Below are 16,932 nucleotides of genomic sequence, written 5' to 3' on the forward strand. Positions count from 1 at the left end.
CAGTGAAAGACCAAGAACATCATGACTCATTGTGTCCAGTAACACAAGTGTTCCAGAGGTCAAACTTCCCTATCAGCTATCTGTGGGAACAACCTTATCACATCTGCATCAGAGCAAAGTCACCTTGGCATTACACATTATTCAGAATGCCTTGCAGAAATCTTGAGTTTGGAAGTAAAGCTGTGTGTTTGACAGTTTAGCCATTCGTAACACAACAGCACAACACGTAACACAAAATCCCTCTTGGGATATTTTTTCGCAATTTAGGCGAATGGGTAAACTGGGGTCAGATGTAGTCACACCCTGAGTTCTGAAGAAATTTTAACTTCTTGACGCTATGTCCTTGGACTGAACAGAGAACAAAAAGTATTGGGAGATAAACCTCTAACGATGTCTTGTCATTTATATCCGTTTTCAGAGAAATCTTTTTCTGGAAATGTTATTTTACAAAGAAATGACTCAATATGAAGCTTTGGGGAGTTAATGATAAAGTTACCATGTGTTTCAGCTATTTACTCAGAGAGCCTCTCACAGTTTTGTGGAGGTGGCACTGACTGAACAATTTAATGAAACACAAACAACTGCCTTTTATAGTTTGATATTTTCTAAAACATCATCACATATGCTGGAATTTACTGTCTGCGAATACCAACAACCCAATTTCATCTTCTCTTAGTGAATATGATTAAGACAGTCCAAAACTCTGGACACATTTCTGTGTGGAAAACTGGTTTTGCAATGGATAAAACAGGCTTGTAACATCTTCTGGAATGGATTTCCCAAAGCCCAACCCTCAGCCCTCCTGAAAATGCTCAAAGCTGGGTCTGTGGCAGGAAACCAATCATTATGAACCCTACCAAGGAGGGTGGTCAAATATTCAGCCTTATCCAGATGGGTGGCTGTTTGACCATCCTTCTTGGGTGGTCAAATGTTTATGCCAAACAATTGTTGATGGCTACGAAAAGCATCTGGTCTAGGTACAGCTCGCTTAGGGCCGTTTAACAAAATATTACTGGGGGTGTACGTGTAATTTTAACCCATGTGGGGATACAAATCAAATTCAAACTTGTCCACCCAATTCTTGTTCTTTTAAGTCATTAAAGATATATGCCATACAATCATTTCCATGCCCATGATGAGTGCATGTGACCTTTTGACCACAACTATCTCTAAACAGGAACTCCCCCTAAGACATATTGCAGTCCTGTAAAAATTGCTGTGTTGTAACCAAACATTTCTGTTTGGAAACTGGCAAAGAGGAGAAGAGGTGAATCATCTGGCTTCCAAATGAGCCAAATCAGTGTCAAACAATATATGAAGTTTTTCATTTAATTTCATCAGAACAGATTTACTGCACATGTTGCATCCAACACACCAAATAATCCATTAAACAGCTCTAAGGACCATAAATATGGGGACAACAAACCCTCGCCTGTAAACAGTTTAATCCCAACTAGAAGCTGCACAGAAATCCTCTTGCTGTGCATTTAGTACAAAAAAAAAAAGAAACATTTTTTAAGACCAACTTTATTCTGCACAGTTGTTTACAAGTAGCTTCACTTGAGGTCACTGCAACCTATGTATGCATGTTAGCAAAATCTGTCAACATTTACAGTACAGGCTGTATTTGTGTGTTTGCATGCCGTTACCTCTCCTAGTCTGCTGTGCTCCATATGGAGCCCTAGGCCCTCTCCGTTGGGCAAGGAGTTGCGTCTCTTGGCGGTGGGGGTCTTGCTGGGTGTGGAGGGAGGGCAGTAGCTCATTGGCCTCCTTCTTGCTACTACCACCTCACAGCAGGCCTGGTCCTCATTCAGCGCACTCTTACCAGCATTAATAACCCTGAAAGATGGGGCACAATGTACAGGTTTAGTCATATTATAGGCAGTCACCCATTTTCTTGTCAATAGCCTTTACCAAAGAATGATTAAAAATCAAATTTGTCAACATTCAGCCAATATCATTTCTTTTTTCAGTTAAAGTCTTTGTTTCAAACATCAGATGCAACGCTTGCTGTGATTTCCCAGCTGTTTTCTGGAACGAGCAGTTGAACAAAAGCTGAAATCAGAAGCTTTTTTTGTGGGATGAAACAGCGCCGGGGTCTTTCATAGTTATTAAGGCTCACTGCAGGATTGCAACAATTAGTCAGACCCACTGCCTGCGGTTTCTATCTGCAGACCCAATGAAACAGCATGCGTTGTACGTTTCATGTCCCTGATGAAGATCAAACAGGAGCGCTTATTTGTGGTACTGCTCTGCTGGGAGTGTCCTGATGCATTGAGACAATCGCCTCTGGGTGAATATGAAGACTCTATTTGTGCTTAGTTGTACAAAGGGTACATGGCCAGCGCTTTGTGCATGTACGCAGTCCTGCTGAGCTTCATTTGTGCTTGTGTGCTTTAAAAAAAAAAAAAAAAAAAAAAAAACCCAAAACAGGCAGACCACAGAGAGAGTTTGCAGAAAAATGTAGCCCACTAACAATTTAAAAACAGCATTGTTTTAAAGGCAAACCACACTCTTAATCTAACAGTTTTTAAAGTTGAAAAGAAAAACTTTTGTCTTCAGTCTGCACGATAACCACATTGTTATCTGCAGCCCATACTGGAGAATAACAATTTTTCTACATATCTTGGGAAATTTTGATCAAACATCACTGTGCTCATATGTAGTTTTGGTTAGTTTGTTTTTCCCCATCTGCGGTTTAGTGGTGCAGCACTTAGCATTGTCACCTCACTGCAAGAAGGTTCCTAGTCTGAATGTCTTTTCTGGCTGGGAGCTTTCTGTGTGGATTTTGCATGTTCTACCATGTTCTAACAGGTGACACTAAACTGGAATGTAGCTAAACGGTATAAAGTATAACACAGTGTTACAATTTATTTTATGTGTCAATATTGTATCGATACAGGGACACTAAATATCGAGATTTTGTTTAATAAATGTAAAAACTCTGGGCATACTATGAAGAAGAGATCTCATCTCAGGCACCACCATCCTGAGATGATGCTAGCCAAACAAACTTGCATTAAATCCATACACTTAGCCTGACTAAGCTAGCTCCTAAATCAGTGCAAGCTAATGGTTTAGTGACACGTGTAAAAATAGGACAGCAACCTCCTTTGCAAATAATTGCTGCCTGATTTAAAAATGCAGACAGAGTCAACAATTTCATGTCTTTCATTTAATAGCTTATGGTACTGTCTAGAGACAAATGAGATAATTCAGGGTACGTTTTAGCTTGTGCCTTCGCTGCCACTAATAAGCCACTATTTTATGGTCATGCAGGGCAATTAGGGTTGCAAGTTGGGTCTACACTTAAACAGTTTCATTAAACCCTTAGTTTCACAAAACCAAGTTGTCGATGGCCAGAATACCAAACTAATGACTTGACAACAATAGTCCACAAAGTAAAGTTTGTTTCATGTTGGCTATATGAGTTTTTAAAATATATAATCTATATTTTTATTCACTAAAATACATTCACAGAGTGTTTTGTCCATAAGAGTCTTCAAAAGGTAGCTAAAGCAACGTTTGTGAACACTTTTACACATTTGAACCTGTGACAATGGATTCTTTCAGTCTGCTGGAACAATACAGAGTAGTATTATGTTTTGAGTTGACATAATGAATTTGTTTAAACAGTCTCCTATTAATGCCCAACATTCAGGCGACAGGCGACTCTTCTCCACACGCTACACGCCATAACTAAGCAGTAAAATCACCAACACTGTAAGAGTGAACCTTTTCTGCTTAAACTAAATGCTTCTTAATTTGAAGCACTCGTTTTCACTTGCTGTCTCAAAGGTCACTACACCAGCTGCATAACTGCTAACTCTAGATAATGTAATTGGGTCACAAATAAATGGTGAAAAAAAGTTAGACTGGCAAGTCTGGCCAAAATCCCTGGAGGCTGTTGTTGTTGTGTGTTTCTGTGTGTCTGAGTAGAGAAATTGGCATGTCTATTTATAGACATTATGTCAGTTGCTTTCTGTGAGGCAGCAGCCTTGTCTGGTCCCCGGTCTCAAATGCTCATTAGCTTTAGTTAAAAGAGCCACGATGTGAGCATATACACATGTGTATGTCTGTGTATGCATAATGCGATATAACTGATACTTTAAATTGTTAAAATACATAATGCAACAATAGCAAAAGTCTGTATAGTGTAAGAATATACATACACAGTATATGAACATTCTGAGGTTGAATAAAAAAATTCTTTTTGCCAATTTCTTAATAATATTTAGTTATGTGCCATTAGCGTTTGAGCTGTGCAGACCCCAGTGGTCAAAATCAAAGGCGTTTTTTTTTTTTTTCTTTAATTGCTTATCAATCAATTTGGTCCTAATGATCTCACATCATTGTCCTATGACCCCAGTCAAAGGCATCCAATTTCATCTCTACAGTTTTAATAGAAGGAATGATGAATACAGTTACTGCAGGGGTGGGCAACTCCAGGCCACGAGGGCCGGTGCACTGCAGGTTTTAGATATCACCCTGGGTCAACACACCTGAATCACATGATTTATTCGTTACCAGGCTTCTGGAGAACTTCAGGACATGTTGAGGAGGTCATTTAACCATTTGAATCAGCTGTGTTGGATCAAGGAAACATCTAAAACCTGCAGGACACCGGCCCTCGAGGCCTGGAGTTGCCCACCCCTGATGTAGTCCATCTATGTTAAATCTGTTGGTGGGATGAGGGTTAAACAATATATGGTGCAGATTAATGAAAGAATTATTAACCACAACACAAAATTATTTGGCTAACATTTCTGTAGGTGTCTAAAATGATCAATGGATTACCAGTAGGTTGTGGACTGTTGATTTGCTGGTGCCTGTTATATTTATTCCATCATTCCCCTTCCTGCCACAAAGTATTCTTGTGGTACTGAGAGAACTCCCGACTAAGGATGACAGTGCATAGGCTATAATGTGTCACTCACCGCGAAAGCTATCATGACCACTGGGTGGTCGTCAATGGCGATTAAACTTCTCTGCATTCCAACTTTAGCACCGCACCCACAGCAATAAGTACCCTCTGAGTTACTGTGGTCATAAAACACTGAGGCATCGTCCACATTTGAGTTTGTCAACAGAAGAATTCCAGGAAGCGTTTCTCTGCTTCATCCAATCTGCCTGCAGAAAACATGGTAATCGTCCACATTAACGATGCATTTAATTTAATGATCCCACTGTGTTACACGAAACACACAGCCCCCATTCCTCCCATTAGGAACAAAACCTAATTTTCCCCTCCATTGTCAGACATCCAATGCGCTTTTTGTTTCTCCATCATCAGCAACAGATTTTAGAGCAGACATACCCCCCCACCCAAAAAACTGGAATAATTATCTGGTGAAGCACAATGGTTTAATACTGTGCCTCTAATCATAACAGGAAACAAACAATAATGAGGAGCTCAACAGTAAAACAGTCTTTTAAAAAAAGTCTAGATTTAACACTTCATGAAGATTTTTGGTTGGAACTGGGCCATCTGAATACAGAAGATAAGGAAATTTAACAAAAAAATTCTGAATGGACTGTAGGAATGAATGGGTTTGGATTTCTTCTTCAGCAGTAGGCACTTATTGTATCCATTTTTTATGATAATACTGAGAAATTTGCAGAAGTCTTAGCAATTTATAAATCAATGTACCGCTGATATCTGGTTGTAGCTTTTTCTGATAAAAAACAAACAAACCATGTTTTCTCCCCTGACATTACTACATGATGTTTTTGCTGGCAGCAAAGATGATGTAGTGCTAAAAGCCTGGGACTCCCAGGCTCTCAGACTGAATCTCTGATTAAGAAACCTGGATACTGGCCGGCGAGTAACAGGAGGAAAAAAAAAAAAAAAAACCAGCACCCCTGCTTGACCCTAAGTTGGTAAATGGATGGAGAGCTGGATACACTACCTCTCCTCCACTCAGACTTGCTGCCAGTCTTTCCCAGTGGTGAGTCACCACTGGTGACTCACGATACCAGAGTTAAAAACATACCAATTGGCCTTGACCAAAAGCCATTTTATATTTAAACCACCATTAAAAAAGAGACATTAGTAACACTACATAGTGGCATAACATACTGGAAACAAAGTTTTATTCTTCGAATTAAGAGACTTGTCCCAGCTTTACTATCCTGATAAACTTGTTTATTGGATGATAAAAGAAAAAGAAAAAGTTTAGGTCCCTGAAGCCTCTCACTTCCCCTTTAGTAGCAGCTGTAAAGTGGTTAATTTTTTTAGTACATCTCACACATTGAATTTAATGAGACTCAGAGTTATGGATGACATGGAAAATATTGTCTTGATAACATTCAGTGACGTTCTACAGGACTGTGGAAAAGTCTTGGGCTACTCCTCATTGATGTTTATTTTGCTTCCAGGGAGCCAGACTTTTACACTTAAAAAAAAAAAAAAGTATTTTATTGTAATGGTCTTTAGAAGAAGCAGCAGGTGTAAAAACACTACACACAGTAGATGAACTTTATCTGAAAATCATCTCTCAGAGACCTACTGTTCACTGAAGCCTCAACAGAAATGGAAGGATGCAAATCAACAACAAAGGGTCTGATGGATTGGTAAATCCAATTTCTGATTGGCTCATTGGCAACAGCTTCATTTTCCAACGTGACAATGATCCCAAACACACTACTAATGTAGTAAAAGCATACCTGGATAGAAAAATACACAATGGAACACTATCCGTCATGAATTGGCCTCCTCAGAGCCAGGACCTCAACATTTTTGAAGAAGTTTGGAATCATCTTGACAGAGAACAGAAAAAAAAAAAAGTCAGCCAACACCAAAAGAAGAGCTCTGAATGTCCTTCAAGAAGTCTGCAAAAATATCCCTGAAGACTAATTAAAGAAATTACAAGAGAGCTTGTCCATGAGAGTTCAAGTTGTGTTGAAGAATAAAGGTGGTCATAACAAATATTGGCTTTCAAGATCACAAGAATAATACAAATGGTTTTTAACCATCTATACTTATATATTTCAATATATGTTTGTATTTCAATCAATCATTGCACCTATTTTCCATTTTTTATAAAGAAATTAAGGGTGGCTTAAGACTTTTGCACAGTGCTAAAAGGCATCAAGAAGTCAGTTAATTCAGTTTCTTTGGCAGGTACATTTAGTTTGGTTGTCAAAGGAGCTTGCAAAGAAAAGCGTCTGGACTTCTTTAAGTTGCTTGAAGACGTTTCACCTCTCATCCGAGAAGCTTCTTCAGTTCTAGGGTCAAATGGTGGAGAGTCCCAGATATAAACCTAGTGGGAGTTTCCCCCCACAGAGGGACAAAAGGACCCCTGATGATCCTCTAATCGCCTGAGCCAAGGTGTGAAACTGGGCGTGGGTCCCAATCAGCCAGAGTTTCGGGTGTGTTCATTGTGAAACCTGGCCCCACCTTATCATGCGAATTCCTGAGGTCAGATGGCCCAGGATGTGAGTGGGCGTTAAGGCATCTGGGAAGGGATCTCAAAACTGGATTATAGATGGCAGAGAGTTGGTGTCGTAAACCCCCGCCTCTGTTCAAAGATGGTCGCTTTACGACCTTCACAGACATTTAGTTTGGTTCCAACAGCTAAAATTTACATCCCAGTTAAAAATTGGTGAATTGCGGATAGACCTTAGTAACCTAGCTAGCAAAACAGCAATGGAATTAGCTGATAACTGACCAGCTCTACCCTGTCTACAGCTGCCTTTGGCAATTCTCCCATTTTAGTGGGCCTTTTTAACACTAATTAGCATGTATCTGTTTCCATGTGCATTACAGACTCTGTGGTTGCAGCTGCTAACAAAGCCTGCCAGCATTAGCGTCAGCACATCTATATATGGTCACTAAATATGGTCACTCCAGGCTCCAAACGACAGCCACAGCCAAAGTGCCTAAACTTGATGCTTCAAAATGTAATTCCACAAACGCAACAAAATGGGTGATGTGACTGTGTGTTATATATAAAGTTTGGGAATGGCAATTAAACCTGCACCAATTCCTACATATGTTCTCTTGCGTATTAGCTAAAACTCAGCCCTTGAAGCTGTTTATAGACCAGCTTGGTGATTTGTCTTTTTGTAGGCTTCATGTACACTGCTTCAACACGCATACATTTAAAGCCTGGTTAAAAGAACTCCTAAGCTGGGTGTGGAAAATCATTAATCATGGGACGGATAGAGCAAATGGTAAAATTAACAAGAGAAATTCGGTTATATGTCTACGTTTGCCTTGGAAATTTCTTAATAAAAAAAAGGGAATGTAATATTTAGCTTATTAATTCCCAATGTAAAAAAGAGGCTAGAGCCCAAACGGCTGCTGTAATGAGAACACTGGAGGCTTTAATTACAGATAAATGCAGAGAGGAACTGAACTCATTAACCACACCGATCCATTCAGAGCCATCCATTCACACAGATCTGAGTGTAGCTTTGTGTGAGGTGTTAAAAACAGGAAAAGAAAGTGAGGTGTGATCATACGTCAAAACTCAAACTTCATGTAAACAGAAAAATAATGTGCTGCTGGCCAACACAGGAATTTGTATAGCATATAATCATTATTTATCTCCAGCTTTCTCAGTATTATAACCCTATGGGGCAGAAAAGAAGAAAGGGCTAGATATTTCTAATTATCAGTGAGGCCACAAATTTTCCCCTCAGAACTGCCTTAATTCTTTGTGGCGCAGATTAAACAAGGTCCTGGAAATGTTCCTCAGAGACTTTGGTTCATATTGACCAGATAGCACAGCTAGCACACAGTTGTTGCAGATTTGTCAGCTGTACATCCATGATGCTGAATTTGTTGTTTCACCAGTCCATCTATTTTAAGAGTATATTCTTCTGCATACCTTGGTTGTAACAAGTTGCTATTTGAGTTACTGTCGCCTTTCAATTTCACCCAGAGGGGTGCTGCTTACTGGATATTTTCTATACTTTAAATGAGCAGTTTTTGAAATAATCAGGCCAGCCTGTCTGACACCAACAAGCATGCCATGGTCCAAGTCACTTGAGGCACCTTTCTTCTCCATTTTAATGCTCAGTTTGAACTTCAGCAGGCCGTATTGCCCATGTCTACATACCTAAATGCGCTGCGTTTCTCCCATGTGATTCGCTGATTGGATAGTTATGTTACTGAGCAGTTTCAGAAGTACCTACTGAAGTGGCCAGTGAGTGTAGTGTAACTACTTACAAATCCAAACCCCATTTAATGTTGCAAAGACTAACTGAGAAAAGGCAACATCGCTTAGAGCTGAGAACTTCTATGTTGAAAGACTGTAGCCAGCCTAGGGTTATCAAGTATACACTTACTACAGACATACTAGATCAGCGGTCCCCAACCCCCGGGCCTCGGACCGGTACCGGTCCGTGAGTCGTTTGGTACCGGGCCGCGAGAGTTGAGGCTCAGGTGTGAAATGTATGGTTTTCAGGGTTTTTATTGGTTTAAAGCATTATTTTGTCATCGTTTTTACCGTTAACTCTGTTTTCCCGTGTCTTTTCACGTGTGTTATGAATAAATCTTCTTTTTTTCGGTACCGGTACTAGTTTTATTTTGTTGTATTTATCTGCGACACCTTAAAGGCCGGTCCGTGAAAATATTGTTGTGCATAAACCGGTCCGTGGCGCAAAAAAGGTTGGGGACCGCTGTACTAGATAACCTCAGTGTCAAAGGTAGTGATTAATTAGGAGGGAATTCCTAGTTTGTTCTGAGGGTAATCGCACATGTATTTGTGTACCTTATCATTAAATGTTAACCAAACACTGCTCATAGCAGGTTGGAAGGGAGAGATTGCCAACTAGAACTCAACAAAGGGGAGGAAATGGATACAGCAGGGTGCGGCTGACATGGCAGTACCACAACAAAAGACAAGTGCTCCTGCAAAATCTAATCATATCTAACCACAATGGAAAGTATAATGCACCACAATGGTGAACACGCTCACTCAAAAACTGACCAATCTAGTTGTATGATCGTATGCATTCCCTTGTCTCAGCATCATGATACAGCATAAACTGCAGATTTGAGCTTCCATTAATTTTAGCAGGGTGTTCCAAGGGAGAGATTGATTTCCCCCCCTTGTAAAAGCCACTCAAAAAGTTCAAAAGTTCTTAAATTTTCTGTAAATTGTGCTTACCATTCTCATATTCTGCACTCTAATCAGGGATTTTTTAAGCAATAGTTTCTAGTAAATCCTGATATGAAAAAAAGTATTGAAAAACAAATGTGTAAGCGCGCTTACAGTGTTAGCAGGGCCCTACGATTATTTGTGGAACCAGCACATGAGTCTTAAATTCACTGTAAGCTTTTATATAACATTTGTTGAGCGGCGTGTTTGCAAAGCTCCAGTGTAAAATGTGACATGACAGCAAGAGGACAGATGCTTCACGTGCCATCTTTGAAGGCGGCAGAAACGGCAAGCAGAAAAAACACAAACAAGAGTGTGCTCTGAAGGCTAGTCAGCTACTTCTAAAGCCAGAATATGAGTTTGCACTGAGCCACAGTGCATCTAGACCAGAGATGTCCAACTTATTTTACATTGTGGGCCACATACAGCCAATTTTGACCTTAAGTGGGCCAGACCAGTGACGTGGGAAAAGACCCATGGAAACAGGAAGGAAGGAAGGAAAAGTTATAAACCTCATGAAAATGCAGTTAAAAGCCACAAATCGATGCCCTTTGTTACTGATTGGAATCTGATTCTGTCCCTGAGGCCATATGTTTGACACCCCTGATCCTAGACTTTACTGACACACTGTAGCTTTGAGTGGAGCACTGCTGTAGATTAAATCCCAGATACTGCTGTTGGAAGGCGTTATCCTCTTGCACGTGAAAACCAGCTTGGGCTGTGATCCCTTGGATGCATGCTGTCCTCTACTTCTCAAGGCCACACTTAAGAAGCTGCACACAAAAAGGTTGTTGTGTGATCCCTAAATGAACCATAACATATTGGAGATGGATACAGGTCACAGGTCACAGTGCAGGTTCAAGTCCGTGCTCCTTGATTTGTGTGTCTAACAGGAGGAGCAGAAGGAGTAAATTGGAGGGATAAAGAGCTGAGTGAGCAGCTGCACGCTCTTAGGCCTCAGCTAAACCACATCATTTGGTTTATGTTAAATGCATCTGACACAGGAAAGTCAACAAGAATTGATTTTGAGGCCGACTGCATTTGTTTTACTTACTCAGCGTATCCGGTGGCCCACGGTAATCTCCTGGTTTCCTTGAGGATGAGGATGGGCCGAGCTATGTGATCAGCAGAGCACTCGATCTCATCCGGGGACAGTCCAAGGAAATCAGGTCTCATATATGGGAATTTCAGCGGCAGCTCGGATCCGGTATTGCCGCCTGACCCGGAGCTACCCCCGGCCATGATTCCCCCCATGAAACCGGCCACGGCGGACTTTACACGGGTGAGCATGTTAGTGGCGCGTCGCGGCGGGGTGTCCGTCGGCCGGTGCGGGGCGCCGCGGCTGCCTTTCCCCGGATTCCCCCCCAGCTCGGCCGCGCTTGATCGACGAAGGGCTGGACGAAGAAGACGACTAGGAGGAGGAGGATGAGGCAATCCTAGGATGATTATGCTTTCATTGATTCAGTGCGGAAACAAGAGACACAGAGGACAGGATGGTGGAAACTGCAGAGATGCTTCAACTAAAATCCTGCACGCATCCACGGAAAGCCATTGATAACAGCTCGGCCGCCGTGAAAGCGGAAATGCACTGAAGATTAATGGTCATGTGACGCATCCATGGATGCACACTGGAAATAAAAAAACAAAAAAAAACACAGTACGGACAGGAACCATGGCTACCTATACGCCCACCATACCTTTTGAACATAACAATGAAGCTGAAAAAATGTAGTTGTTCACCAGCATCGCAATTCCATTACTTTTTATGAAACATCATGTTGGCAACAGGAGCTGACTGTTTGAAAGATGAGGAAATCTGTTTCTTGCACCCATCCTGATTTATTTCCACTACCAGTACTTCCTACTGGTCCATCTCTGACACAGTGGTCTGCATAATGTATGTGTGGGAACACAAACAGTGGAGGAATTGTGTTGCCAATGGCATTAACCGCATATACAAAAGCGACCAGTGAACCTCTCTCTGCTGATGTTGTTGCCCCAACTTGTTTAATATAAGTTAAAGTAATAGTGTGGTAAGTTGTAACATACATTATTGTTACAACTGACCCAGACTCCTATAGCCATGAACTAGCTAACATTACAGCCAACGGCTAAAACATTAGCACTAAAGACCTACACAGAATATATCCCCATAGACATACAAATAACATAATTTAAGTTTGATGAGTTTAACTGCAAAGCAGATAATGCTATTAGAAATTGAAATAAAGTAGAAAAACTTTTTTTCATGTTAAATTGTCTGTGTTTGACAAAATGTGCTGATTTTTCACATGTGATAGCAGAACTGAGTTGGGCATGCACAGGATGAGTCACATCATTTGAAACTTAGCCCTGATTGGAGAAATTGGAAGTGTTACAACGGACCCACGTTACAACTATCCCCGGTCTCCCCTATATATATATTTATTATTATTATTATTAGTAGTAGTAGTGTGTATGCCATACCCAGGGGCGTTTCTTTGTTTTGTTTTGTTTTGTTTTGTTTTGGGGGGGGTCATTTCAGAGAAAAATTGACATTTTTTAAAAAAAAAAAATTTCTTTTTAAAGTTGAAATTCTGTGAATAAACTTCAGAAACTTTTGTGAAATGAAGAACTTATTTCTGCTTTAGCAAATAGACACAGTGTGCTGATAAATATAAAGATGTTGAAAAAATGGTGCAATGAGCTGCATCTAGTTAAGGCGAAATCGCACAAACTCGGCTGGTAAGAAATATATACAACAATACTCATGGTGACACCCTCATGCAGTAAGGATGATGTATGTTGTATCACAAGACACAACAAGGTAGCTGTATTACTGTTTTTAAAAATTCCCCTCTTGCCCCTGTGGGCTGTCTTTATCCTTCAAGCTCAGGTCCTGAACCAGAGGTCTGGAAGCTTGAGGGCCTTGGGCAGTATCTTTGCTGTTCCTAGGACTGCACTCTCCTGACCGGTGTCTAAAGCTGGACCCCAGCTTTGGGGTCACTGCACCGAGCACTCTGATTATCACTCGGACCACTGTTACCTTCACCCTCCACAATTTCTTGAGCTCCTCTCTCAGCCCTTGGTACTACTCCGGCTTCTTGTGTTCCTTCATCCTGATGTTGCTGTTTTACCTTTCTGTGACTGAATAATCACGAAACATGATAAATAACACCAGTATTGTCAAGACCATAGTGTTGTCAAATTTATGCAAAGAAAATACTTTAATATCAATTATTTTATCTTATTCCAGTAAAAAGCATTTGGTGTTCTGTAAAAACACAAGAAAAAACTGCCCTTTGCCAGAGATCATACAGACAAAGAATAATATTCTCTAGAATTTTTTGGGGCACAGAACAAAACATTAATAAATTCCCTGGAAAGTACCGTAGACCAGCTGTCAAGTACAGTGGAAATTTGATTGGCTGTGGGATGTGCTGCTGCCTGAAGGGCAATTTGAGTAAACCACGAATGAACCATCGTGTCACCGCACGCTTGAGTTCATGGTGTTCAAAAGTTAAAGCTGAACCAGAAGTGAGGATTTGGTACATGAAAGAAAAGTTTATTTGAACACAAGCATGTACGTCTACACACATCTACATATGTCAAATGGATATGTGACTGAAATAAACCACTAAACAATCAAGGTATGGACATTGAGACTGTGGACAGCAGTGTTGGTCAAGTTACTTGAAAAAAATGATTAGTAACTAATTACTTCCCCCCAATAGTAATCCCATTACTTTACTGATTACTTATTTTCAAAAGTAATTAATTACTTAGTTACTTTTTAAAAACACGATTTACAACCTGAAGAGGTGACAAAGCGATAGATCTTTCAGCCCAATTCTACTTTTTCTGCATAATTCATCATATAAAATGTAATCAAATGGAAAAGTCCCTTTTTAAAACTTGTTTTATTAGTTTTAATCTTTTAACTTTATGCATCAAGCAAAAATTTAATTATATGCAACATTCTCTGACTGGAAGAAATTTGTTTAATATTTAAACCTATTTTCTGCACATTCCAGCACATAAAATATATATATATATATATTTGTGTTTACACTCACTCTTTCAAATAAGTAAAACACAGCAGAAAATAAATAAAGTCAAAGACTCAGCGGTCCTGTTGCTCTATTTTCACCTGTAAAGCAGGACTAGGGTAGGCGGAGGTTTACCCTGGTGCAGGTGTGCCGCGGTCAGTTGAAGAATCCGCGAGTTTCTCTGTGTTTCCCATTAAGAGTAACGTAAGGTCAGTACTTCCACGCTTTAAACGCTGCACGCTCATACTCTCTCCCGCACACTCGATATATTATCCATCGCTTACGTCACTGTCATGAGACATTCTCGCAAAAAAATCCCGGTTTTAGTAATGCAGTAACGCAGCGTTCCTACGGGAAAGTAACGGTAATCTAATTACCTTTTTTGCAATAGTAATCCCTTACTTTACTCGTTACTTGAAAAAAGTAATCGGATTACAGTAACGCATTACTGCCCATCTCTGGTGGACAGCTACAGGTACCTTGGTGTTCATCTGAACAATAAACAGGACTGGACTCATAATTCAGACGCCCTCTACAGAAAAGGGCAGAGCAGGCTGTACCTGCTGCAGAGACTCAGGTCTTTTGGAGTGAACGGCCCACTCCTAAAGACCTTCTATGACTCTGTGGTGGCCTCAGCCATTTTTTTACAGTGCGGTCTGCTGGGGGGGCAGCATCTCTGCTGAGGACAGGAATAGAGTGAAAAGGCTGATCCGGAGGGCCAGCTCTGTTCTCGGATGCCCTCTGGACCCAGTGGAGGTATTGAGTGACAGGAGAATGGTGGCTAAGCTTTCATCCCTGTTGGACAACATGTCCAACCCCATGCAGGAGACTCTGACAGCACTGAGCAGCTCCTTCAGTGGCAGGCTGCGGCACTTACGATGTGGGATGGAGAGATTTCACAGGTCTTTCCTCCCCACTGCTGTCAGACTCCACAACAAAGACTGCAACTGACCAAACACACACATCCACACATGCGTAATAGCAATAACGCTAAGTGCAATACTCTTTTCTGGCATCGTTGTATTATACTCAATTGTATATAGTATTTGTATTCTATTTTAATCTATTGTATATAGTATTTTATTTTATTCTATTGTATTGTGTACAGTATCTTATTCTTATTCTTTATCTTATTCCAGTGTTTTTCTAATTTTTCTATGTAACTTTGCACTATCCACTTTCTGCTGTAACAAAACAAATTTCCCACGTGTGGGACTAATAATGGTTATCGTATCTTATCTTATCTTACCTTAAATAGTTATGTTCAAGCCTACTACTTTTATCTTTTGGCACTTCTTCAAATAGGTCCATAGCCTCAGGTCTGCTGCACAGATGTTAGTTACTAAACCAAAATGGTCAATAAACTTGATGTGTTTAAATATTTCACGACATTTTCTTTTTTTCTTCTTTTTTAAGTGATACAGCTGATGTTAGTCTGATGGACTGGTTTGGAGTACCCTGCTGCTTTCCCTGGGACATTCCTGTGTTCTCATTGCCTATATTTTAGAGTTTTAGACTACTGAGACTATTATGTAGTTGACTTTTACTGGTTATTTACTTACAGTCTCTGTCATATTCTCTTGGGTATTGTGCAAAAGTCTCAAGCCCCTCATTTTTTATATTTTGCTTTCAAGGAAGAAAAATAATTTTGAGTAACAGCTCTCCAGGCTGTCAAAGGTTTTTCTTTCGATATTTGCCACTTTTTTATCCCACACAAAAAGAAATTGTAATATAAAAGTATTGTACTGTGTATTTTACAGTTTTGTACTGTTTTTCTAGAATGTCATTGAATTTGCATAAATAGACTGTGATTTCACATTTCAAATGTAAAATAACATAAAATCACTGTAAATGTAATAAAACATAATTTTCTTGTTTTTTAAATATATTTTTTTGTACATATGCATATTTAGATTTTTAAAATACATTCACAAATGTATCATAATTTCATAAATATTTGTCCGTTATTTGAAAGATTGAACTGTTAAATTCAAATGTAATACTATAGAAAGATATATAAAATGATTCTTATAAGCGTTGTTTTTTTTTTTGTTTTTTTTACGTCAAATATTTAGGGCGATCGTGGCTCAAGACTTGGCAGTTCTTCTTGTAACCAGAAGGTTGCTGGTTCGATCCCCGGCTCGGACAGTCTCGGTCATTGATGGCCAGAGGGGCTGATGGCAAGATATCAGTCTGCCCCAGTGCAGCTGTGGCTACAACTGTAGCTTGCCTCCACCAGTGTGTGAATATGAGAGTGAATGAATAGTGGAATTGTAAAGCGCTTTGAGGGTCTCAAAAAGCGCTATATAAATGCAATCCATTATTATTATTTAAACCAACTGTTAACTGTATATTTCTGTACATTTATGTATTATTATTCATATTGCCGCATTCATTGACCTTGTTTATAGGTAATTTCATTGTTTAATCACATTAAAATGTTCCTAATTTAATGTTTAAAAGCACTTGAAAAAGGCAAAATCCCATGTAAAATTAGGGCAACAAACTGTATTGTCATTACTGAAAATAACCGTATTTTTGTGAGAAAGTTATTTTCAGTTATTTTCTAGTATTATTTTGGCGCCCCAGCTGCTGGAATATTACTGGTTTTTTTAGGATTTTATTTTTTTAACAGTGCACTTATTCCCAGTTCAGTCTTTGTACTTGACCCTTTCTTTTCTTTTTTTTGTAAAACCACTCAAAAAGGCCTGTAACTCAAGGGAGGAACCACTATAATGAGACAATTAATAAATTAAAACAACAACAACAACAAATCTTTATGCAAACATTGCAAG

The 16,932-nt window shown here is 39.8% G+C and overlaps 2 protein-coding genes across 2 annotated transcripts in view; both read right to left on the reverse strand.

The window, feature by feature from the left end:
* The window catches only part of LOC113008923 (protein phosphatase 1H-like), a 35,374-nt gene extending 23,481 nt beyond the window's left edge, over positions 1–11,893 (reverse strand). Inside the window, exons 1-2 of the mRNA XM_026146871.2 lie at positions 11,164–11,893; positions 1,650–1,839 (exon numbers count right to left, since the gene is read on the reverse strand). Coding sequence (XP_026002656.1) covers positions 1,650–1,839; positions 11,164–11,399 — 426 coding nt within the window. The 5' untranslated portion in view covers positions 11,400–11,893. The remainder of the gene's footprint in view (positions 1–1,649; positions 1,840–11,163) is intronic.
* The window catches only part of LOC113009142 (uncharacterized), a 303,928-nt gene that overhangs the window by 115,385 nt on the left and 171,611 nt on the right, over positions 1–16,932 (reverse strand). The gene's annotated exons all lie outside the window — the stretch shown is intronic.

Source organism: Astatotilapia calliptera, chromosome 17, assembly GCF_964374335.1.
Source record: "Astatotilapia calliptera chromosome 17, fAstCal68.1, whole genome shotgun sequence".
Lineage (NCBI taxonomy): Eukaryota > Metazoa > Chordata > Actinopteri > Cichliformes > Cichlidae > Astatotilapia > Astatotilapia calliptera.